This window comes from Patagioenas fasciata, chromosome 9, assembly GCF_037038585.1.
Source record: "Patagioenas fasciata isolate bPatFas1 chromosome 9, bPatFas1.hap1, whole genome shotgun sequence".
Classification (NCBI taxonomy): Eukaryota; Metazoa; Chordata; class Aves; order Columbiformes; family Columbidae; genus Patagioenas; species Patagioenas fasciata.
In genome coordinates, this window is record NC_092528.1 from 16070732 (window position 1) to 16094733 (window position 24002).

General features: G+C 37.5%; 1 protein-coding gene across 2 annotated transcripts; it reads left to right on the forward strand.

The window, feature by feature from the left end:
* The first annotated feature begins 136 nt into the window (after positions 1-136).
* Positions 137-23197, forward strand: TRPC1 (transient receptor potential cation channel subfamily C member 1). Of its 2 annotated transcripts, none has more exons than XM_065844283.2 (13): positions 137-675; positions 2365-2531; positions 3763-3864; positions 4819-5021; positions 6361-6492; positions 7733-7928; positions 9598-9934; positions 12628-12767; positions 14579-14722; positions 19177-19352; positions 19511-19712; positions 20262-20456; positions 21269-23197. In XM_065844283.2, the coding sequence occupies exons 1-13, from the start codon at positions 540-542 to the stop codon at positions 21494-21496; spliced, it is 2358 nt and encodes a 785-aa protein (XP_065700355.1). In that variant the 5' UTR covers positions 137-539; the 3' UTR covers positions 21497-23197. The 2 variants fall into 2 exon arrangements, with proteins under 2 accessions (XP_065700355.1, XP_065700356.1); XM_065844284.2 differs by having other exon boundaries at positions 142-675; positions 2377-2531.
* Positions 23198-24002: the final 805 nt, after the last annotated feature.

Genomic DNA, 24002 nt, shown 5'->3' on the forward strand with positions numbered 1-24002 from the left:
CGCTGAACTGCCTGGCGCGGAGCTGAGCAGGGCCGCGGGCACTAGAGCAGCTGCGAGAAAAATTTAAGGGAAAAGCAGACATGAGGACGATTAGCAGTTAGATGTCGTGCTGCGGTGTGGGTGCTCGGTGCCTCAGCAGGCGGTCAGATAACGGGCTCTCTTGAAGGAAACTCGCGAAATCCTCCTCGCTGCTCCTGCCCGGCGCCGCCCCCGGCCCTCTGAGCGCGGTCGGGAAACCAGGGCCCCGGGAGCGGCGAGAAGGGCCCGCTGCCATGCCCGGGCTGCCTCGCCACAGCCCCAGCGGCACCGCTCCCGCCCCCGTCCAACCGCCCCTCGCAAAGGGGACGCCGCCATTAGAGCCTGCGCAGTGCAGCGGGGAGCGCTCGCCCTGCGCCCTGCCCTGCTCTGCCCGCCCGCGGGGCTGACCGCGCCGGGGCTCGCCGCCCCGCTCCCGCCGGGCTGGCAGCGGGCACCGGGGGTCGCGCTGCGCCGCGCCACCGTCCCGCCCGCGCTCTGATGGGCCTGGCGGAGCCGGCGCCATGGCCGCTCTGTACCAGAGCGCGGACCCGTCCGCCTCGGCCTCGCCGAACAAGCTGCTGGCGCTGAAGGACGTGCGGCAGGTGAAGGAGGAGACCACGCTGGACGAGAAGCTCTTCCTGCTGGCCTGCGACAAAGGTACCGGCCCCGCTGCCTGGCCCGGCCACGCCTGCCTCGCCCTCGGGGAGTGGAGGCCTCGGCTCCGAGGGCCCAACCCCGCCCCTGTCCCGCAGCAGCGCAGTGACCGCGGTGGCTTGGGCGGGGGCTGGCGGTAAATACTGCGGGTGCCCGCGCCTCACGCCGGCGGGGCCCCGCCTTGCCCCGCTGCGGGGCCGCTGCCCGGACACCGCCGCCTCCCGCTGCCCCAGTGCCGGCGGGCGAAGGGGCAGGCGCGCTGGGCCGTCTCCTGTGCTTATGAGGAGTTTGTTTTGTGTCAGAGTTCCTAAGATATTTCCTGCGCTCACTCTTAAATGAGTCTGTGAGTAGGTAGTTATTGTAAAATTGGGGGTTTATTTAGGTATTTCCAGAATGAACGAGACTGGCTTCCTATGATTTGTGCCCAGGGTGGTGGATGGCAAGGGATTTTTCCTTTTTAAAATATGCTACTTATTTTAAGCGTATATTTAGTTGCCCTTGAGTGGAAACGATCTTAAACTCATCTCAGTGTGTCTGAAATGTTGGACCCTGAGACAGGCATTTAACCGCGTGCTGAACGGTTACGTGTGGCTCAGGCCGGTTGTGGAAGCCGGTGTGTTTACATACAGAGCTGTCTGCTGGCCCTGTTGTTTGGATTAGTTCCCAGCCCTACGAGTATTTCTGCGGAGGTGTTCGCCAGCGGGGTGAGCAGCTCTGCCCTGGTGCTCTCTTGCTGCCGGCAGCCCTGCTGCTGCTGCTGTGGCCTGGCCTGAGCATCAGACCGACCCGCAGCTTTCCAAGTGTAAACAGAGGCTCGGGAAGCTAAGAGGTTGCACAAGGAACAACGTTTTAAAAAAATAAGTGTATATAGCAGCTGGTTTAGTGCTCTTGCAGACTCTGTATGTGTTCTACTGCGCATAAAAGCATTCTACAATATACTTCTGTAAGTATTTTACAGCGAGGTCCTTTTTTGTCATAGTCTTCTATGTTGCAAAATAGTTTGTTACCCTAGAAAAAAATAATTTGAAGCTTTTATCTTTGGCGAGAAGAATCAATCAAACAGAATAATACTAGACGTGACAGCCTGATGCATCTATACTTCAGTCAAATTGAAAAGTGCAGCTTATGTACATCTTACTGTAGTTAGCTTCACTTGCTTTTCTAACGTGCTAGCTTGTATTTTATAACATTGCAGCATCATATCACATCTGCTTTGATGATATATACACTAAAATTGGAGTGATAACAGAGTAATGTGGCTTCTGCTCAAGGAAGATGCAAACCTGTTTGTAGCATTGTAGAGTGGGCTTCTCTGACCCAAGGGCTCTTTTGAACCAAGAATCCTTCTCCGATGTACTTGAACTTAATGTTTCTCCTGTCTCACAGGTTATGTGTGAGCTTTTGCCCCAGCTTTGAAAAGTACCCATGCTTGTGTGTATATGTTTGTTTTTAGTACTGAAACTAAAGGGGTGGATTAAAATACTTCTTGGCACTTTCCTGAAAGAGATCTCCTGAAATATCTTTAGTTTCCTCCCTGATGAGAGAATGCTTATCTACCTTGACATCTTAATTGTCTGACATATTCAGCATCTGTTGTCAGCTACAGAACATTGTCTTGTTTTATGGCACCTGGTACTTAAAATGTTTACATGCTTTTAGTGCTTTATAATAATACTAAATGACATTCATAAGTTACTTGTGCAGGTGACTATTACATGGTCAAGAAACTCTTAGAAGAAAACAGCTCAGGCGAAATGAACATAAATTGTGTGGATGTGCTTGGACGAAATGCCGTTACCATAACCATTGAAAATGAAAACTTGGACATACTACAGCTTCTTTTGGATTATGGCTGCCAGGTATACAACACATAAGTTATTGACGTTTTTCAGTGTACTCGTCGATCTGTGTATTCTACTTTTTATATATTTCCTCTGTTAATCTGTCAGAATTTGGAAGGAAAGAGAAATCTGTCTTTATAGGCAGTTTGTTTCTTTTTCTGTTTAGTAGTTGTGGAAGTGTTTTCTTCTCACTAACTTGCATGACTATAGTAAAATTTTCAATTATATTAACAAGTCAGAATTTTATTTTAAACGTTATTCCTGTTGCAGAGATAATATGTAGATTATCTTCAAATAATACAGTGTATAGTCAGAGTCTATCATATTAAAAAGTGTAGAATGCAGAGATCTCTTTCGATGTGAAGTATACTAACTTTTTAAAAATCATAGCAGTTAGAAAAATGCACATTATATTAGATGATTTTAAGTTAGGGAAAGCATGTGTTTCTGTAGCAGTTTCTTGTTAAACTTGATCTGTGCTTGATGGCAGGGGCAGTTTCATACCAACAATACTTCCTTAACATAATGTGACATCTCTGCTGCTGCTGGGAGAGTTGCAGCTGTGATGACTTAATAAGTAAGACAAGGAAAAGTGCTGTTGTTTGTTAGGTTGTTTGATATCGGATGGAAAAAAGCCAACAAGCTTTCCCCTCCCCGGATCACCTTTTTAGTGGCAAGAATAAAAGCTGTGTCTTTTTATTTTTAAAGTACAAATTTAATTTTCTAAGCTGAATTAAAAATAATAATATCAACTCTATGGAAAATGAAAAGCTGCTTAACTTAAGTGAAGTTTCAGAAGCAGTTACCAGCCCAGAAAAAAAAGAAGCCTATGTTCCTGGCTTTACCAGAGAGCTGTGAATGCGGGGCTGAATCATCTCCTATGCCTGAGTTTTGCTTCACAGATACTTGTTTTTAACATTTTTAATAACTTGTTAAACTGTACCTTAGGACTTGTTTTTTTGCAAGCATCCTGCATCATTTTTGCTGGAAAGTAGTTTCTGCGATTGTTTTTTTACTCTTCGCGCAATGAAACAAATTGTCAGTAATGCTGTGCTAACTCCTGGAACAACAACCTCAGTATGTGTTCTGACCATATGTGTGGTGATAATACAGAACATCATTGTAGTACTTTAAAAATAAGTTTAAAAAAAACCAAAACCAAACAGTAAAATGCAGTTTGGTTTCAGATTGACTCTTCATGGTGTTTAAGTCACTACTGTTTTTACATGGACTTGTTTTCTTTCCTTAGTCATCGGACGCGCTTTTGGTGGCTATTGACTCGGAAGTGGTGGGAGCTGTCGACATTCTACTGAATCACCGACCAAAAAGATCCTCCAGACCAACCATTGTAGTTGAGTGTTGCTATTCCTTCATTTTTGATTGGGGACTTCAGGGGCTGTCCTGTTGTGTTCTGAGTAACCGTAGTATGTAAAACAACGTTCTTAAATGAAATTCCACATCTCTAATGTGGTAGAATCTGTACATCAGGGATTATTTTTATTGCCTCTTTTGTCTTAAAGAACAGAGTACATTGTTTTGCTTTACCACCTAGGGAAACCAGTGGCCTTACACATGCCAAATGCTAACAGATGCCTAGTTAGTCCAGAAGAGAAAAAAAAATAGAGTGGCTGTAAATGTTTCTTGTGGACTGTTTGCAAGCTAATTAGCAGCCTTGACTGATAATTAATATATTCATGTGTTGAAGCTTCCTAGATTTTTGAAGTAAATCTGTAAACATCAGATCTTCACCTTGAAATTTAATCTGTTGAAACTTATCTTGAGAATGCTCAAGTATCAAAGTTTATTAAAAGTTCACAAGTAGAAGTGGAGGAAGGAAAGGAATAAGGCATTGTGTGACAGAGTACAGTCAAGAGTACAGGTATAGTCGTCATATATGTTTACAGGTACTATACAGGTATAGTCATGATATATAACAGAGTGCAGGTATACTCATGATATTTTTTTCTGTGCTTACATAATGTAAATATAATTGTTTTTTCTTAAATTAGAGCAAAATTCAGTTTTTAGGATCATGCATGTGTGCTGGAGAAGGTAGGCACTGAATGCCAGGTTTTCTGTGTAAATAAACCAGAAACATTTCTGTGTCCTTTCTTCGTTTTCCAGGATTTATCTGAGAGGTAATTAAATATTGTTACAAATTTTTCTTTATTTTCATGTTATGAAACATAGGAAAATACTTTGAAGGAGGGATTCATTGTTGAACAGTCAAACAAAACTCCTACATTTAAACACTGTCATAGAATTGTATGTAATAAATTTAGATATTTGCTACATTTTATTCCAGAAACTAATGGAACGCATTCAGAATCCAGAGTACTCAACGACAATGGATGTGGCACCTGTCATTTTAGCGGCTCATCGTAACAACTATGAAATTCTCACTATGCTGTTAAAGCAAGACATATCATTACCCAAACCTCATGCTGTAGGTTGTGAATGCACACTGTGTACTGCAAAGAACAAAAAAGATAGTCTGCGACATTCCAGGTAAGACTTACCAGTTGCAGACAATAATAAAAAAATTCTCATCTTAATTCTATGGTGTTGCTTGGGTCAGCTTCAGTATGTTCCCTTTTTCTCTTTAAGGTGAAGCTTAAGAGTGGATTCCTTTAATATATTGTAACTGTTCTTGTGAGATATGGTAGTTCTCAGGGGTGGGTTGTGCATATTAAGCTAAGTGCCGAAACCAGGACTGTTACTTTTCTACCAGTTGTGTCACAAACATTCTAGCTATGTTGGGCTAGGAGCATTGGAATTATGCAAATAACATTTTTCTTGAGTGAGTTAATACTTGCGGGTTTTTGAGCCAGAATGAGGAGGTGGATAATTTTGTGTCCTGTTTCTAAAGTGTTTACGTAGCATGGATTGATGAATGGAAACTAAAGCCTTATTTTTTTTCAGTATTTTTGAAAGTAAAAAGCTTTTTAATAAAGGCTTAAATGAGGAGAGGGGTTTACCAATCTTAATATTTTTTCTGGTTAACTTATCTACATATTAGAGGGTTGAATATGATATAATATGTGAGAGGGTGAAAAATCACAGAGCTCAAAGATCATAAGTAGACTGCAATTGCAATATGCAGTTAATTATTACATAATTACTCCTGTATGTATGCAAAATACTAAAAAATAAGGGAAGTGAAAGGATAATTGTTACTGGCATTCAGCTACTACAGGCTCCATTCTGGTATCCATATGATACACGGTGTCATTAACTTCAGTATGAGAAAAAGTGTCAGGGAATCCCAAGCAAACAAACAAACAATAGAAAAGCTTGACATAACAGCTCTTAGCTTAAACTAGAACAGATAACATACTTTTCAGTGTTCATGAGTTACTAATTTTGCAAGAGGCAAACATCCCTTCAGATGCTTTTCCTGAATTAACTTTTTTGTATTGCACATTAAAGCTCCCCACTGTTTTTAATTTATTTTTTTAAAGTAGAAGGTTGCCTTACATGCTTTACTTCCCTCTCTTATTTCCACTTGGAAAACCGTAAGAACTACTGTATAATCTGTAAAATGTCAAAATTTTACCACTAATTTTAGTCTTCTGCTGATGTACTGGTGAGAACTGAAGTAGTGAGGAAAAGAAGAGAGAAGCAGGTTGGCCAGTTTTTGATACTTAGAATAATAAGGATTATAAGCATGTGAAGGACAGTATCTTCCATGATGTATCACTTGAATGCTTGTAGTCTCTGATTTTAAGAAATGCAATTGTTTTGTCTTTCACCTGACTGTTTTAAGCAAACTTTTGGAATGGGTTCTGATTTGGAACTGCTAATCAGATGAGACGTCTTCATTTTGCTTAATGTTCTTGTGTCACAGGTTTCGTCTTGACATTTATCGGTGTTTGGCCAGTCCTGCTTTAATCATGTTGACAGAGGAGGATCCGATCCTGCGAGCTTTTGAGCTTAGTGCAGACTTGAAAGAATTAAGCCTTGTTGAGGTTGAATTCAGGTAGGAATTCAAACTAACCAACTTCATACTTTCATGAAATTACATATCTAGAGATGTGTATATATTAGAAAAGGTTTATTCTTAACTTTTTGTAATTGGAGTGTTTAAACCAATAATTAGACATAATAACAAGTTATATAATTTATGCCTCATTAGCAGTCATTCTGACAGTTTAATTACTTTAAAAACTTTTAGGTCTAGACAGTTCAATGTGTCTAGTTGCACCAACAGTTCAAATTTCAGCTCTACTCTGGAAAAATAAATAGAAATTATGCTAAATGCTGACATATTTCAAGATTGCACACCTATTAATCATATCAATGTTTCATTAGTACTCTGCACTCTATTTTTCCCTACATCAGGATAGAAGTATGCAACACCCTGTTTGTACTGACCCGACTCATGTTGGGAGTTGTTTTGGGTGTTGTTTCTTAATTTTGCTCCTTTATATTGTAAGACTCTGAAGAGCATGTAAGATTTCGTGCTGAAAATGCCCTGTCTATTTAATGAAAAAATTCTCAGTATAATTTTATGTTAAAACTACACAGGTTTCTACTATTTTGAAACTTAACAGCACAAAAGCTTGTATTTCTTCTGAGACCATGAAAGGAAATATTTGTAGGCGTAAAATTCTACTTTCCTAAACAACATATGAATTTTCTGGTTTTATAGCTGATTGTCTTTCTTAATAAGAGTTTGAATGTTGCATTTACATGATACAACTTGTCACTAAAACGCACTATGTGCCAGGTGAGACAAGCAAATCATGTGCTTTATTTTCTTGTGTTTATTATATGAATAAATAGTATTCAGTAAATAGACTTTAATTTTCAGATTACAGGAGTAACGCAAAACTCAAAGTAACATCCAAGCGGAAAGTCCACATGATAACTGCCCAGAACGATGTTTTGTGACTACTACGCTTTCTCATCTCCTGAAAATAATTCTAACCTTTAACTCTTTATATGAAACTCATAAGAATTTGTATACTGCAAGTAATTTCTCATTTTTATTCTGTCTAGTGGAGTAGCAAACTAAACTGAAGCGTAATTGTTCTGTTACATGGTGAAACTTACTTGGAATTGCCTTCAGAATGCTTGGACCTTGACATGATTGTCGTTTTGTTTTGTTTTGTTTTTTTTATTGTGTCTTAACATAAAATCCCAACCAAAAACAGTTAATGATTTGATGGAAAATACATGAGCAGTGTAATGGTATGTACTGTTTCTGTGTCCTTCAGAAATGATTATGAGGAGCTAGCTCAACAGTGCAAAACCTTTGCTAAAGATTTGCTTGCCCAAGCACGGAATTCACGGGAGCTGGAAGTTATTCTGAATCACACATCTAGCGATGAACATGTAGACAAGCGAGGATTGTTGGAAGAAAGGATGAACTTAAGCCGCTTAAAACTTGCAATCAAGTACAATCAAAAAGAGGTTTGTTTTTGCAGTAATTAGATTTCTGTATCATATTTTGCTAGTAATTAATTTATTTTTTTGTTCTGCCTCTAGACATAGAAGTGGAAATAAATTTTCAAGAATTATGGAAGAGTAATACACAGAACATCTGCATGTGAAACAGGGAAATTATACTGCAAGATACCGAGTGTTTCTTCAGTATTTACTGTGGTGAAAAATTTAGTATTTTCTGTATTGAACTATAGACTGCTCTCTTATGAACAACTCTTATAGTGGCAGTTATTTGTTCAGATCCTCATTAAATCCTTGCCTAGGGAGGCACAGATCCTTAGGTGCCATACATGATTTATCATCTTCTTGCATGTCATTGACTGTTCAGCTTTGGCTCAGGCCTTGTCTGTGCTGTTCAGTAATTATGTCAGACCTGTGCGGGTATAACTGAATGGTGCCTCTGTTCTGGAATAGTGGTGCCTTTCGTGCCATCACTATGGAACTTCTTTCATGCAGTAAGTCATTGTTGTCTTTATCCGTTAACAAATTGTAACTCCAGTTTTGCTGTACTAGAAGGCAAGTGGGTATTTGGAGGATTCTGGTACAAGAACCGGAGACAGAAAGTTTCCTTTCCATGCAGAATCCATTTTTAGTTAGCATTTGCAGAAGGCATTATAATTCAGTTGTATGTATTTAGCCTTAAACTGTTTGTGAAACTGTTAAAATACATAGTGTTTAAAAGTTGCGGTTACGGAATATCCCGGAGCCAGCATTACGCGTGTTTGGTATGCATTAAACAAGAATATTGAAGCATTTCAGATGTTCTGGTTTTGAATATAGTTTATTATTACCACAGTGGTTGGAGAGTAACATTTTTTTATGTGGTATGACGAAAGTATCTTTGAGGAATTTGTTTTGTTTCTGACAAGTGAACTATGGAGACAGTTTTTCATGGTGCTTTCTGAAATGTGATTATAATATCAAGGTTCTTTTTGTTGATATTTTTTAAGTGACATGACAAACCATCTTCTAGTGAAATATGTTCTTTTATAACTCCATGCAAATAAGCATCTGAAATTTTAAACTACCTTTGCATATTCTACATAACCTTCAGAACGAAATTATCTTCTTTTGAGTGACTGGTATGGCATAGCTTATTCTGACTTAAAATTAACCCTGGTGAATAGAGCCATAATGATTTTAAGAACTGATATGTGTAAAACTGCTTGGTCACTTCAGTCCTCATCTTACAAGGTGGTGTGTTTTACAATGTGGATACTATTTTGCAACAACAGTATCTTACTCTTCAGATAAGATCACTGTATTTTATAACAACAGTCAATTAAGCTCTCTGAGGTATGATGTTATTTATATGCTAGATTTGTAAGTAATTATAAATCAAAACTCATTCTTAACCTTAAAACCATTAAAAATCCAGTACGTATAATTCATGTTTAGTTGCTGGCTTTAGTATGATATTAAAATATTGGATGCTTATGATCATAATAGGTCCATAGAACTTCTGTTCTCTTATAACTATTTCAGCTTAAAATTCTTGCCTTTTCCTGTTCATTGGTGACTAGGCATAGTTTGAAAATGGATTTTATTAATAAGAATGTAAGTTAATAATTTATATTAAGAAACCTGAGACTGATTTATTGTTTAATTTGTTTTCTTTTTTTTCCCCTTTCCCTAGTTTGTGGCTCAATCTAACTGCCAGCAGTTTCTGAACACAGTATGGTTTGGCCAGATGGCGGGCTATCGACGCAAGCACACATGCAAGAAAATTTTGACTGTTTTGATGGTTGGCATTTTCTGGCCGGTTTTGTCCCTGTGTTACTTGTTAGCTCCTAAATCTCGAGTAGGTCGAATAATTCACACTCCTTTTATGAAGTTTATTATTCATGGAGCTTCATATTTCACATTTCTGTTGTTACTTAATTTGTACTCCCTTGTCTACAATGAGAATAAGAAGAATACAATGGGACCAGCCCTTGAGAGAATAGACTATCTTCTGATAATATGGCTGATAGGTATGTATGATTTCAGTAGATTGCATGACGATTGCAGATACTGATCAGACTATGATGTGTTGTACTACCTTCTTATGAAATTGGCATGTTACTCATTGCTCCACTGAAGTTTACTCTTTGGAGTATATTGTTATGAGAAAAACAAAACAAACAAACAAAATACCCCACCAACCCAAAACATGTTTTGAGGAAGGGATGTGAAGTGTTGGAACAGAAAGTGTTATCACAGAAAGTGAAGTATCAAAGAGAATTTTGTAGGCTATAATAGAAGTGGTACATCAACAATAAGTATCAGCTTGGTCTTTTGTGACTATTCTGTAGTGCTTGATTTGAAAAGTAGTAATAGAATTTGGACTTGTTGCAGAGTTGACCTGTCGTTTAAAGAAACAAGTGCCTATGCTGTATGCTTTTGTATGCATACATATGCCCACATGCTCCGTCTTAGTCTAATAAATTGAAGGTGTGTGTTTCCCTCATCCTTGTTTTAAAACACAGAAACGAGTGTCATTTTCCCATATAACTTTCCAATTCTATGTGTCATTGTCACTGATGATCATAACTGTACCCAAACAGCTGCATGTTAATTCTGGTTGATGCAGTAGAGGGAGCACAGGTATAATTTTTGTTGAGTACTCATGAACTTTGTCTTGGTTGGAAATTCATAAAACCTTTTAACATGTTTTTGGTGTGTGGTTTTTTTTACGTTAAAATTTGGTAAATAAATTCATGGGAATTTCTACTTTAAGGTAATTAGGTGTGTATAATTTGGTTGCCTGGACTTCTAAAAAGCAATGATGTAGTTGAAAACACCACAGTTTTTATCTAAGTAGTTGTGAGTGGCTTCTTTGTTATTCCATGGTGGGGCTTTTTGTAATCGTGACTCCTTTTGTTGTTTGGCTGCATTAAAACTGTTGGGTAGTTCAAGCAGATTTTGGAAATAGCAAGTAGCCCACACACAAACACATGCAGGTCTTAAACTTGAAAGCTTCAAATGTTGAGTACAATGAGTGTTACAGACTCCTCCTTTGTTTGAGATTCAATATCTGATTCTAGAAATTCTTTTATTCCATCAAATGTAAAGTAGGCAGAAAGAGTGTCATTAGGTGGTCTTGGAAATTTTAATGAAAGGCTGTAGAAACATTTTGGTTTTTCAGGTCGTATTTTAAGGTGGATTTCAGATAAGATTGAAAAGTGACCTATAAGTAACCTAATTATTAAAATCAGGTTATTTTTGACATTATTTAATCTTAAGATTTTTTTAAATAGGAATTGCATTTATAGCTTAAATGCATATTTTATAATCACATATTGTACTGTTGAAAAGGAATTAATTTAGAAAATGTGTGACAAAATTGACTGGAATAAAAAGAACCAAGTAATAAGGATTTACCTGCATTATTGTCTTGCATAGTCCCATTAAAATACTTTTTAACAATCAATGTCAAAATGGCCACAACAGAATTTCTAATACTTAGTTAACAGCTGGTTTTGTGTTTTGCTAGATTAACTTTCCAAGTCATGAATACAGTAATTCTCTTTTCGAAGTTATTGAGTCTAAATCATTCAAGTGTCTTCCCTAGCAAAATAAAACAACAGAGTACTCAAATTCTTGTGTGTGTAAATAACATCAGTTGTAGCATCTTCTACCTCTCCAGCTCTTTTTACTGATTCTGTGACAAGTTTACTGTAAAATACATGATGATCATGTGGAAGAGAACAGAGATTGTGCTTTAGAAATATTTTCTTTATAACCAGGAAGGAGAGAGATTGATGCAAGTCTTCTAATGAACTGCGCACAGCATGCTTTTTATTTTTTTTATTATGCCTTCCAACATTGCAGGAAAACTTGTTGAACAAATAAAGTCATATATAAGTATCTGATTTTTTTCCATTTGCTGGATCTTGTTCTTACTGGGGCAGAGTTTTAGAAAAATTGCAAAGTCTCAAAAGCTGAACCAAGTCTAACAGTTTTTAACTACCATTTATACATATTCTGCCTTTCTTCATGTCCTAAATATAGTAGTATAAATCAAAAGTACTCAAAAACCATTAAATAACTGATTATTCGTAGAAATCAAAGGTGCCATTATATTTCATCTAATGGTCCTTTCAAATTTTATAAAACTGTCAAGTCTGTAAGAGACATTCACTTAGTAAAAATCTTAGCCACTATATTTTTCCATATAGCCAGACACGGTTAACAATGCTAAAATTAAGTTTGTTATAAGGATCCTGAATATTTAAATGCATGTTGCTCTAAGTCAAACTTTTGATTTTTGCAATCTTAAGTCATGGTCTCTTTTTGCTGCTAATGTTATTTAATAACAGTTAAGGTTGAAAAATTTCTACATTTTGGATCATACCAGTAACACACACTTCTGAGAAACACTTGATACTTCATATAGAAACGTAATGCTTTCTATAGTGCTTTTCATTTCCTCTCAAGCCCTTTTTTATTGGAGAATGTGTTTCTTAGCTGGAAAGTAGGTTTGAAAAGGTTAAACATTTTGTTGCCTTATGATTAATGCTTTTAATCCAATGCAATGCTTTTAGTAAATCTACTTAATTACTTCTTTCTCTTAGCTAAAATATCATTTACGAAAGCCAGTTGAAAGTGCTTTAGTTCTAAAAGAATATCTATTCAGTGCAATGGCTCGACTTCCCTGGTGTTTGGTTGTTTCTTTTTCCTGCAGGAATGGTGTGGTCGGATGTTAAAAGACTCTGGTATGATGGCTTAGAAGACTTCTTAGAAGAATCCCGTAATCAGCTTAGTTTTGTCATGAATTCTCTGTATTTGGCAACATTTGCTCTCAAAGTAGTTGCCCATAACAAGGTGAGCACCCATTTTCAGAGATGCAAAGCTCTTCTGGGACCAGCTGGGCAAATATCAATTTAGCACATTGCTGCAAAATATGTGAAGATATGTTATGTGTGGTATGTTAGTTGTGGTGTGTTGTAGTTAAGTGTACCTTTAGTAATAGCCTATTACATGGATACAGTTTAAGCTTCCGAGTTCTGTTCTATGTGATCTAGGCCATGTAGTTGTCAAGATTGCTGGTCTTGTTGCATCTTGGGCTTCAAAGAGAAGTTGATGAGGCAAATAGGGGGTTAGAAAAAGCATCAAGACATCTCCAGGTACTCAGGGACCCCAAACAGGGCAGCTGCCTTCCTCGTGAGAACTGGCTGCTCTTCCAAATGGCTTGATTGGCATTTGGGGAAATCTCCCCATACAGCTCATCTGATCTGGCATTTGAGTTCCCCCGATTCCATAGAACAGTACTCTGCAGAAAGCTAATAGTAATCTCTGTGTTTAGATTGTGTAACGCTTTTTTGTTACAGAATATTTTATTAAGCTTTAGATTACATATGCTCACATGTCATAGGTGGGTGTGTTTGGGCTTGGTGTTTTGGGTTTTTTTTGTTGTTGTTGTGTTTTGGGTTTTTTTATTTATTGTTTTTTGTTTGGTGAGAGTTTTTTGGTTGCTTGGTTTCTTTTTTGGTAAGGAAAAAAGCACAAAGACCGTAGAGAAGCCTTGTCTTTTCTCTTTGAAAAGCCATCTGGATTTAATTGGAGATACAAGTTTTGAAAATTATCATTCCCATTCTGTTGCATGTGTTGTTAGCTGCACAGCATATGGCAAGCTGCCAGACCAATCGAATATGCGTATTCTGGCAAAATTCAAGGCAATGCAGTAGCACCATTATTTTGTGTTGCAGACTGTGAGCTGACAGCTGTCTGGCAGCTGGGAGGGACATAAACTGGTTCAGTTCTTCCCAGCTCGGTGTTTGGCTCATTTCCCTATCCTTGCCTGGATTCAGAGGCTGGTAATCCTTTGGAAAAGAAAGATCCATTTCTTGAAAAAAATCGAGAATACCATGTTGGGCTGCCTTCCCAACCATTTGCTTTTCAACCAGCACGTCTGCAGTAGTAGTTCCTTTGCTAAGTTCCTTTTGCTGCTAATTTAAGTTGTAACCTTTTTGAAGATGCAGGACTCTTGTTCAATGCAACAGGCACATTATGGCTTTTTTGCCACTTTTACATGGCAAAAAATATTTTTATAGTTTATAAATTATTTACAAAACCAAATAAAAATGCTTGGTTTACCTCTTAGGTCCATATTTTAGACACTGAAGCTGTAAGAAGTAAACTAGTTTTTGAACATCCATTTTGAGAGATCAGAAGCTGGTAATATAAATGCTGGATATTTTCAGCCAAGCCGAATGGATTATTCCATGAACCGCTGAATAGTACCTAGTGGGTTTCCTTTGAGGTGTGTTTACACGAAGTTTACTTGTGACTCCCCTTCTCTGCAGTCATTGATAAAATCCCTTGAAGGAACCCCAGATCCTAAGTACTTCTATATCTTTCTAAAGCTGGTTAAAACCAGCTGTCACCACATTGAAATTGCGTGGATACATTAGTTAGGTGTTGAATTTAAATCATCTGATTTCTGGCTCCCTCTGGAATGGCTTTTAAAATGTCTTTTCTAAAGAGAGTGAGATATCTGAACACGGTAAGCCATTTATGACTTGTATGTGTTAATTTCTTTTATGCTATTGCCTGTTTTGGAGGCAGAAGTAGGGAGCGGTGCCTGTCTGTATTTACAATGTCAGTGATCTCAGTTTGTCCTTTTTACATTGCAGTTTCATGATTATGCTGAAAGGAAGGACTGGGATGCGTTCCATCCTACCCTGGTGGCAGAAGGTCTTTTTGCTTTTGCTAATGTTCTTAGTTACCTGCGTCTCTTCTTCATGTACACAACCAGCTCTATTCTGGGACCACTGCAGGTGAATATCATTACTGCTTGAGAAAATATTAAACTTGATCTTCACTTGCTATGAAGTCTTACAGAAAAGAGAAAAAAGCCAAATTAAAGTAAGAAAGTCAGAGTAAAAAGTAGAAAGAAGTAATATTGTATTGAAGTTTGTTTTTTTAATCTCTCGTGTAAAGCCTACTGATTTAGATGGAAAAAGGTAAGAAGAAGAGTGGAAGACCTAGTGTTGTTCTCTTTCTAACAGTATTTTTTTTTCCCATGATAACTGTACCTATACTGTTTTCATCTGTTCTTAGCTTAACAGACTACGTAAGTGTCTGCAGTTTGAAAACTGTAAGGATCAGGTTCTTTGGTAAAGTTCTATGCAAATGATCGTCCTAACTTCTCTCTGAAAGATAGAAGAATGAGATGTGTAGCAAGTGAATAGTAGTCAAAAAAGCCTTTTCATGCCTGTGATCTCACTGAAGTTAAATATAGAGTTGAATTGTGTAATTTGCTTTATTTTAAAAATATAAATCTCTCAAGAGTGTTGAAACAGTAATCTATTTATAGCCAGTTATAAGAATCACAGAATGGCTGGGGTTGGAAGGGACCTCTGGAGATCATTTAGTCCAACCCACCTGCTAAAGCAGGTTCACCAGAGCAGATCGCACAGGAATGTGTCCAGGTGGGTTTGAGTGTCTCCAGAGCAGGAAACTCCACAACCTCTCTGGGCAGCCTGTGCCACGGCTCTGGCACCTCAAAGCAAATAAATTTTTCCTGATGTTTGGAACCTCCTGTGCTTCAGTCTGTGCCTGTTGCCCCTCATGCTATCGTTGGGCACCGCTGAAGGAGTCTGGTCCCATCCTCTTGACACCCACCCTTGAGATATTTATGAACATTGATGAGATCCTCTCTCAGCTTCTCTTCTCCAGGCTGAACAGGCTCTCTCAGTCTCTCCTCATAAGGAAGATGCTCCAGATTCCTGATCATTTTGTAGCTCTCTGCTGGACTCCCTCCAGTAATTCCTTGCCCTTCTTAAACTGGGGAGCCCAGAACTGGACACAGTAAAAAAGGGAGAACAGGTTTCTTCTTACATAGAATTTGCTGGAACCTTCCCATGAGTAATAATGACAGTAAAACCCCCATATTTTAATTATGTAATACATTTAATCCAATCATCCAGAGATGGTGGAGGGAAGCATTAACAGTCCTGTGTTGTGCTGCTGGAACAGTAGAGACCACAACAGCTTCTAAACTAAATTCAAATTTTTTATTTAAAGTTGGAATTTAACCTGGTTTTGTGCAAAGAATTTAGTTTTCTTTTCCTGCTTTGAGAGCAGACATGGAGTTTTCTACTGAGTTTATGCCATGTAGGTTTTTTTTTTTTGTTAGTTGCTTTCTTTTTTAAGCACAGACCCTCTCATCTAAGTCTTGGTGCTATTCATCGTGATAATCTTCAGATAAACTTGGTGGACTCAAGGGTGCAATGACACAGAAGGTCTCGTACCTTTGAGGATAGGGGAGGGAACCTGGACTATTATTAAGACATCACATTTCAGATGCAATTACCTCCCTCAATCCTTTTTAGATTAGAAGGAGGAAGAAAGCAGCCTTCTAAAAAATATTGTGAGTAGAAGTCAACTCTTATTCTACTAGCAACATTTTTTGCCTTTCTTTGGTTTATCTGTTCAGCTTTTGTCCTCAGCACTGACTGATTTTGTTACTTTGCCAGGGAAAAGCCCTTACAAACTGAAGTACCTATTATTAAAAGCAAAGCTCACTGAGAAAAGCTTTGTGTCAGCATTTTCCCAGCTTCTTTGGCCTTTCTGAGAGGGTTATGATGATAAATCAGATCACACAAGTCGCTGCTTTTTTGTTCTGATGATTCTGTTTATTTTTTTATTTATTTTTCTCCTGATAGTGATACAATTTAGTTAATATAGCTGGTTGTCAACCTCATCACTGGGTTTGCAGGTGTCTGTTGAATGAAAAGACGCTTGGAATAAATAAGGTCATCATCCAGTGATTTATACTGATGGAATTGTCCTAATAGTTGAAATCAGTGCTTTGTCTTCTCTTCTAATGCACAGGACTGGTTTTAAGAGCTTTGTGGCAAGAGGATGATCTGCACAAAGGCAGAATAAGTATTTGGGAGCAGCATTTTTTTAAAACTCTTGCTCTGCAGCTGGAGCTATACCAAAGGAGGTTCTGAAGTAAATAGTTTTGGCTCACATCATTAGGTCTTGTATGAAGGCTTTAGGATCTAGCTGAAAACCTCCAGCTTGAAGGTCCAGCTCATTTTAATGAGTTAGAGTGTTTGATCTTGCTGCACAAATAATTATCTTTTAGAATATTTTTGTTTCATACAGAAAAGGAAAATAATTGCTTGTTAAATTCATCTTCTAAAACATGATCATAAAAAGCGCTTTAAAAAGAAAGTTCATAGTTCTTATAACCGGTTTAATGTTATTGGAAGATGCCTGTTTCTCCTCATAGGGTTTTGTTTGGTTTACTTCTTGCCCTTTTCTCTCTGGCTGTGTTGCTGTTAATTATTTTTACTTCTTTTATACATGTTTTAATGGAAACTGTACTTGAATACTTTGAAAAAAATCCTTAAGTCTTGGTGTTGCAGTAAGCATCAGATTTGTTATACAAATTGATTGAACACTGAAGTCTCTCCACATTTTAAAGCGATTCACTGTTTAATGTGGATATTTATTTATGTACCAGATCTTTCACAAGTTTTTTATTAGGAGACTATGTTATGAAATTTCCCAAGTAAATAAAAACAGTCAACAGTCACCCCATTCAGTGGCACACTGAAGCTTATGTTATTACCGTTGGCCAGTATAGCTTGTGCAACAACTCTTACAGTATTTTCTGAAAGTAGGTCACAGAGTTCAGATGGTGGTAATGAAATATGGCATGGAAACCCCACAGCCTGGCGGGGGTGAAGGCAGTTACTATGTTCTCTTAGCTGTTAGAGATATTTTTAAGCATTCAGTTACTTCACTTATTGATTAATAAAACCCATTTTAATACAGATTTGTAAGTTGGCTGTTTGTCATGGTTTTTTATTATTAACAGAAGATCAAGTAATATTTCCCTAGATTAGATCATTAGCTTTCAAATGCTTAGAAATTCTACATACTTAAAAAGGAATAGCATGACTATATGAAGAGAGCAACTGGTATTTGGGCTGTGTTGTGACACTTTATTCCGGCCAAAACAGTTTGAGGCAGTTTGCACCATTTGTGCATTTCTGTTTCATCTACTTTGTCTCTCTCTTGCCGGCAACCATGTGTGAGTTAAACGGTAAATGTTTTGTGTAGGGGTTTGTTTTTTTCTTTGAAAGGACAGATGAGATGAAATTATCATGGGGATTACACTCATCCTCTGACCAAACGAAATAATTACTGCATAGCTCTGCCTGCAGTTGCCGATTCTCCATGTCTGTGGCAAACTGCGCAAAGACCCAAGAGCTGCTGTACAACAGGGATACTCAGGGAGTTTCCAGTAGCGTGGGAGGGAGCAGAAGCTGCTGCTTCATCTCCCAGTAAAATTATACTTGCAAAACCTGACCAGTGATACAATTTTGGAGTAAGATTTGGTACAGATTGTGATTCATATAGGATTAGGCTTTCCACACACTGGTTTATATAGATGATTAGATTTGCCTGACCCCATTTTGTTATTTGCATTGTTTATAACAGTATATTGTTCTCTGAAGAAGTTTGTAGGAACAGTAATTGAAATGCTGTAAACAGTTGATGCTGTGTCTGTGTCAAAAATTGTGCTTAACAACAAATTAAGTCAAGGTCCTTTCTGTGTTGGAAAGATGCATTATCATGGTTGTTTTTTAAAATATGTATTTATACTGTTGCAAGCTTCTGTGTAGGGTATTCTGAAGTGGAAACTAATGATCTGAATTTCATGTCGTATCTTCTATATTTTATGCTCTTCAATATTTATTTTCTTACCCACACCTACATTGTATACGTTTAAAATCTTATATAAAACATACAGTGAATTAATTCTGTGTTCTGCAGATGGGCTTTGATGAATTATGATTCCGAATGTTTTGATTAATTCAGTATCCTTATGAAGTGTTTTCCTAACTTCTGTGATGGTATTGATGTTCAAGTGCATCTCATTTACTGCTTTTATCCACTGACTTGTGAGTTCTTTATTATCATTGGGATTACAAATGAAGAATAAGGTGGACATACTGTTGCTTATGGTTAATTGAAAGTAATTAACTTATCAAGTGATGTTAAAACTACATACATCTAACATCAAGAGTTTTTCACTGAAAAATGGTACAAGGATACCTCCTGATCTTGAGGTCTGGTTAGCATCCTAAATTTTAAGTAAAACATTGAAAATGTAAATAGATATGTTTTCCTTGATTAGAAGCTGAAGGAGAGAGTATGAACAAAAATAATGACATTATTTACTAATATTGGAAATAAATCTGCTTCACAGATTTCAATGGGACAGATGCTACAAGATTTTGGGAAATTTCTGGGCATGTTTCTTCTTGTCTTGTTCTCGTTCACAATTGGATTGACACAACTTTATGATAAAGGATTTACTGTAAATGAAGAAAAGGACTGTGCGGGGATTTTCTGTGAACAACAGAGCAATGACACATTCCATTCGTGAGTTTGTTACCTATGAAACAGCTGTATTGTTCCAACCCTTAATTAAATAAAACTGAAATTTTTCACTGAACTTGAATTTACTTGAAGTAAATATCAAATGAATTTACATGAAGTGTTTGCTTTACCTAACCATACTATTTTTTCTTTCTTTGTAGGTTTATTGGCACATGTTTTGCTCTGTTCTGGTACATATTCTCCCTGGCACACGTAGCAATCTTTGTCACACGTTTTAGCTATGGTGAAGAATTACAGTCTTTTGTGGGTGCTGTTATTGTTGGTACCTACAATGTGGTGGTTGTGATTGTATTAACTAAACTCCTTGTGGCAATGCTTCATAAAAGTTTCCAGCTGATAGCGGTAAGTGGTTTCTGATTAATTTCGAATAATTGCTAGCTGTATCTTTGGATTTTATACAAATTTCTTCCTACAGTGTGTGGACTGATTTACAGACCTACATGGATGAGCTCTGTCTCTCAGCTCAGAGGGGGCATCTTTCCTTCAAATATGAATTTTTCATTTACTTTGATCCAAATAAAATGAGTACTTTGCATGACACACGTGCAAGGCCTTGACCCTCTGGGAATTGAACAATGTCTTGATACAATGGCTGTTCAAACCAAGATGCTGTTCTTGATAAGGTGTGGGGCTTGGGCATTTGGTAGGGGATATATACCTTCACAGCTGAAGTTTTTATTTACACCAGACTATATAGTGAATTGAATAGATTTTTTTTGCATTTGAATTATTTAGTATTAGTTACAAATTTATTAACATACTATATATATTAAAATACTATATAATAAAGTTGAATAACGGTCAATTTTTAAGGTATGATAACATAAAACTTCTGAACTAACCTGTTAATAGTTTTGCTTCTGATCTCTGTTAATGTTTCTGATGCTTTAGAATCATGAAGATAAGGAATGGAAGTTTGCTCGTGCCAAGCTTTGGCTTAGCTACTTCGATGACAAGTGCACGCTACCTCCACCTTTCAATGTCATTCCCTCTCCCAAGACTATCTGTTATCTTTTCAACAGTCTCAGTAAATGGATCTGTTCTCATACATCAAGTGGCAAAGTGAAACGTCAGAACAGCCTAAAGGTAAGAAGTGATTGGAAAAGCTGTAGGCTCTGAAGCTGGAAAGGTGCTGGTTGCTAAAATGAATCAGCAAATTGCTGCGTGAAGCTGCCTGACACGTGATGAGTGCTCCTAAGATAAATAGGAATTATGGAATAATGTGTGGTGCATCCAAAATATAAATAAATATTACCTATGTGTATAATACTTAAGTAAGTTTCTATTAACTTTCCGTTTGGGGAATTTCAACCCCATTTCCTCTAGGCCTCTGTTCCTCCAGAAATAGTCTGGAAAAAATGCTTTGCTTGATTGAAAACTCATAGTAACCTCAAGGCAGTATGTGCTAATCTCAAAAATGGTGAGGTTAGAATGTTCTTTGGGGACAGTAATTGGCTTTGAACGTGTTAGAGAAGTGTCAAAATAAATAACCAAAAAGGATCACTGAAGCCTGTCATTGTTGGGGGGAGGGATATTTTTTTGTTAAATAAACATTTTTATTGTACCCTGTAATTTTGCAGTAGCATTAAATAAACTAAATTGAAAGACTTCATGGTATGTGTACTGACAAGCATTCAGGGTTATGGAACTCTTAATTGCTTATAGGATGATTACCAACCCAAATAGATTAAAAATTTTCAGTTCTTACTGGTACAGTAAATGATAATATAATTTAAATTTTGCTGGCAGTTTACATGCATTGTACCTTTTTGTGCATCAGGATGTACTTTTAAAATGGCTTTGTTATTTTGTTCATATTTATTCTCTGTATAATTGTATACTGGCTTTAGGGCTCAAAAATAACTTTTGCATAGTAAATGTGTAATGTTTGTTTAAAGGAATGGAGAAATCTGAAGCAAAAGAGAGATGAGAATTATCAAAAGGTGATGTGTTGCTTAGTCCACCGTTATTTGACGTCCATGAGACAGAAGATGCAAAGCACGGATCAGGCAACTGTGGAAAACCTGAATGAGCTGCGGCAAGACTTGTCAAAATTCCGAAATGAAATGAGAGACCTGCTTGGCTTTCGAACTTCTAAATATGCTATGTTTTATCCAAGAAACTAAGGCCTAACTTCTAAACAAAAAGTCTGTACTTTTAAATACCTAGAGAGGAAAGTGTTGACCAAATAGAAAAGATGATTATTGCACAATAATACATTTGAAAATGCATTTGCATGAGCTGCAGCTAGATGCAGAAATGGTGGAAATAAATGCAAAACCAGATATAGTAATTTTCTTAAGCTTTTAGTGTGTATATAAAATTTGTATCTAGGATTTTTTTAATGTTCCTCAGACTGTGGCTGCCAGGTGTCAGAGCTTCATAACTAGCACAACGTGTTTATTTCTTCTATTTTTGCTGGCTGTTCCTTTTTGATACTTGTTTTTCAAGTTGTGAGAGAAGATAGGCTTTTTAAGACAAAAATCCAGCCTATGTATATTTTTTAATAGAAAAGTCAGATATAGAATAATAGAAAATTTCCAGCACAGTTGGAAATTATGTTTGACTGTAGGTTACAGTGCATGAGAAGACTGTTTGGCTCTGAAAGAGGCAGTTCTAGTGCCAAGTTCTGTATGTTACCCTGGACTGTATGCTAACATTTACAGAATACAGAAAATCAAATTGTCAAGGCTCTTCCCTTTCATGAGAACATTCACAGTTTGAACTCAAAATAGACCAACCATTTCTTGAATATTTATGGTTATATGTAAGACCATCAATTCCTGCTTGGATTTTTCAGCAGTGCCTCAAAAGTATGTTTTACTATACATGTTAAGATTGGGAACAGAATTTTAAAACTAACCCGTAAACTTTCAAAATTTAACATCTTGGGGTTTGAAAATGTGGATGATAAATTATTTGAAATATCAAAACCTGTGATTTAACAAAAATGAGGGGGAGCACTGAGTGCTGCTGTTTGCAATGCTGAACAATTCCTGTGGGACACTGTGCTCGTCTTTCTGAGAACACGCCTTGCATCTGCTCATTGGACAGCTGTAGTTTAGAAGGGCCTGCTTTGGGCAGGTTTTACATATCCTACTTTTAAACTTGTCTTTCTTTTTTCCTTTTGTTTTTTTTTAACCACAGTTGTTGCCAAGCTAAACTTATATTTTGGTGTCAGGAATACTGTGTTTTGTGAAAACATGTGATTTGACTTTGCTTACAATGGACAGTAAGGGCTTTGTGGATTTTCTGTGCTAGAGGGTCCTATATGGCTTTATATGCTTACATATAATTCAAGTTGACAAACTGTAATTGAGAAATGTGAGATTCCTGTATTTTAGGTATGAAATAAGTATATTTATGACAGCTAAAGGATTGATTGACAATTTTACTGTTATGATGGTGCTCTTCTAAAATGGTCCTATGTCCAGAAGGCGCAGGTAGCCATAGTGGTCTTTGACCACAGTTGATTTGGGGAGGTTGATAAGAGTGGAGGCTTACGTGAATGTTTACTTTTTTGGAGGAATTCTTACAAAACTCTTTCTTGTAAAGGTAATATATTTTCTGTACTATGAAATTATGTATATCTGAACTAGGGTTTAATACTTTGCTTCCAGAAGTCTTATAGAGGTATTCTGATAAGTCTGTTGGCTTTTCAAGTGAATAAGAAGCTAACCTCTTGTGTTCAAAGCAAAGGAGATCACAGAATTTTGTATTTGGACTCAGATCTCATGTTTGAATAATACACCAACATAAAAAGTATGTGCTGTGTATGTTATCTATATCCAAGAAAGGAAGCAGACAAATAAAAGCTCTTAGAAAAATATGGTGGTATTAATATTAGTCGTATTTGAAACATATTGTATCAGGTATCCTATTAAAAGTGCTTTCTTTGTCACGTTAAGATAGTAAGCTTAAGGAAGGTAGCTGGTGTTAGTGTGTTATTACCCTTTTTTCCTTGTGGAACCATCCTGTTCATTGTAATGGCTTTGTGCCATTCCAGACACGCCAGATTGGATTCCAGATGTAGTGTTGGCTGCTTGGCATTAAACTCCCACTCATTAGTTCTTCTGGGAAGGTGGGTTTGTTATCTGTACGAAGCAGCACGCTAATGTCACTATTTCTAATTGCTTTCAGTACGTTAAGCAGAGTCCGTCAGCGCTGGCCTGGTCATGGCACGTGGCACTCTGTTCTACTACAGAGTACACGTGCCCTTAGGCAGAACTGTCTTATTTCAAGGCATTTTTAGGGGGCATTGGATTGGATATGGGAGTTGCAGAGTTTTTATTTATCCACAGAAATATATACGTATAAAGCGATAACGGAGACAGAGAAGTTTGTTCCCTATAGTACCTTAGTTGTATGACATTTTGCATCTCTGCTTCGTTTGAAAGCTGTTGTAGTCTTCCCATCTACTTGGCTGCTCATCAATCCAGAGTGCTTTGTACTATTTGATCAATCTTGTCTTACTGTTTAGATTTTCCTGCTTCACATGTATTAAGCATGCTGTTGCTTTCTCATTTGGCAATGTAATAATGGCTGTTCCAGAGGTTGTCTGCAGATGTTGGGGCTCTGATACTTCCCTTCTGGACACTCAGAATGGTTCTGGACATGCACAGAGACAAAATT

What these genes read in the sequence shown, in the direction of transcription:
- TRPC1 (XM_065844283.2), top strand. Translation starts at nt 540, where the DNA reads ATGGCCGCTCTGTACCAGAGCGCGGACCCGTCCGCCTCGGCCTCGCCG. An exon ending in CTTGTTGAGGTTGAATTCAG is followed by an intron (nt 6,493 to 7,732) that starts GTAGGAATTCAA and finishes TGTGTCCTTCAG; the next exon opens with AAATGATTATGAGGAGCTAG. An exon ending in AACGTCAGAACAGCCTAAAG is followed by an intron (nt 20,457 to 21,268) that starts GTAAGAAGTGAT and finishes GTTTGTTTAAAG; the next exon opens with GAATGGAGAAATCTGAAGCA.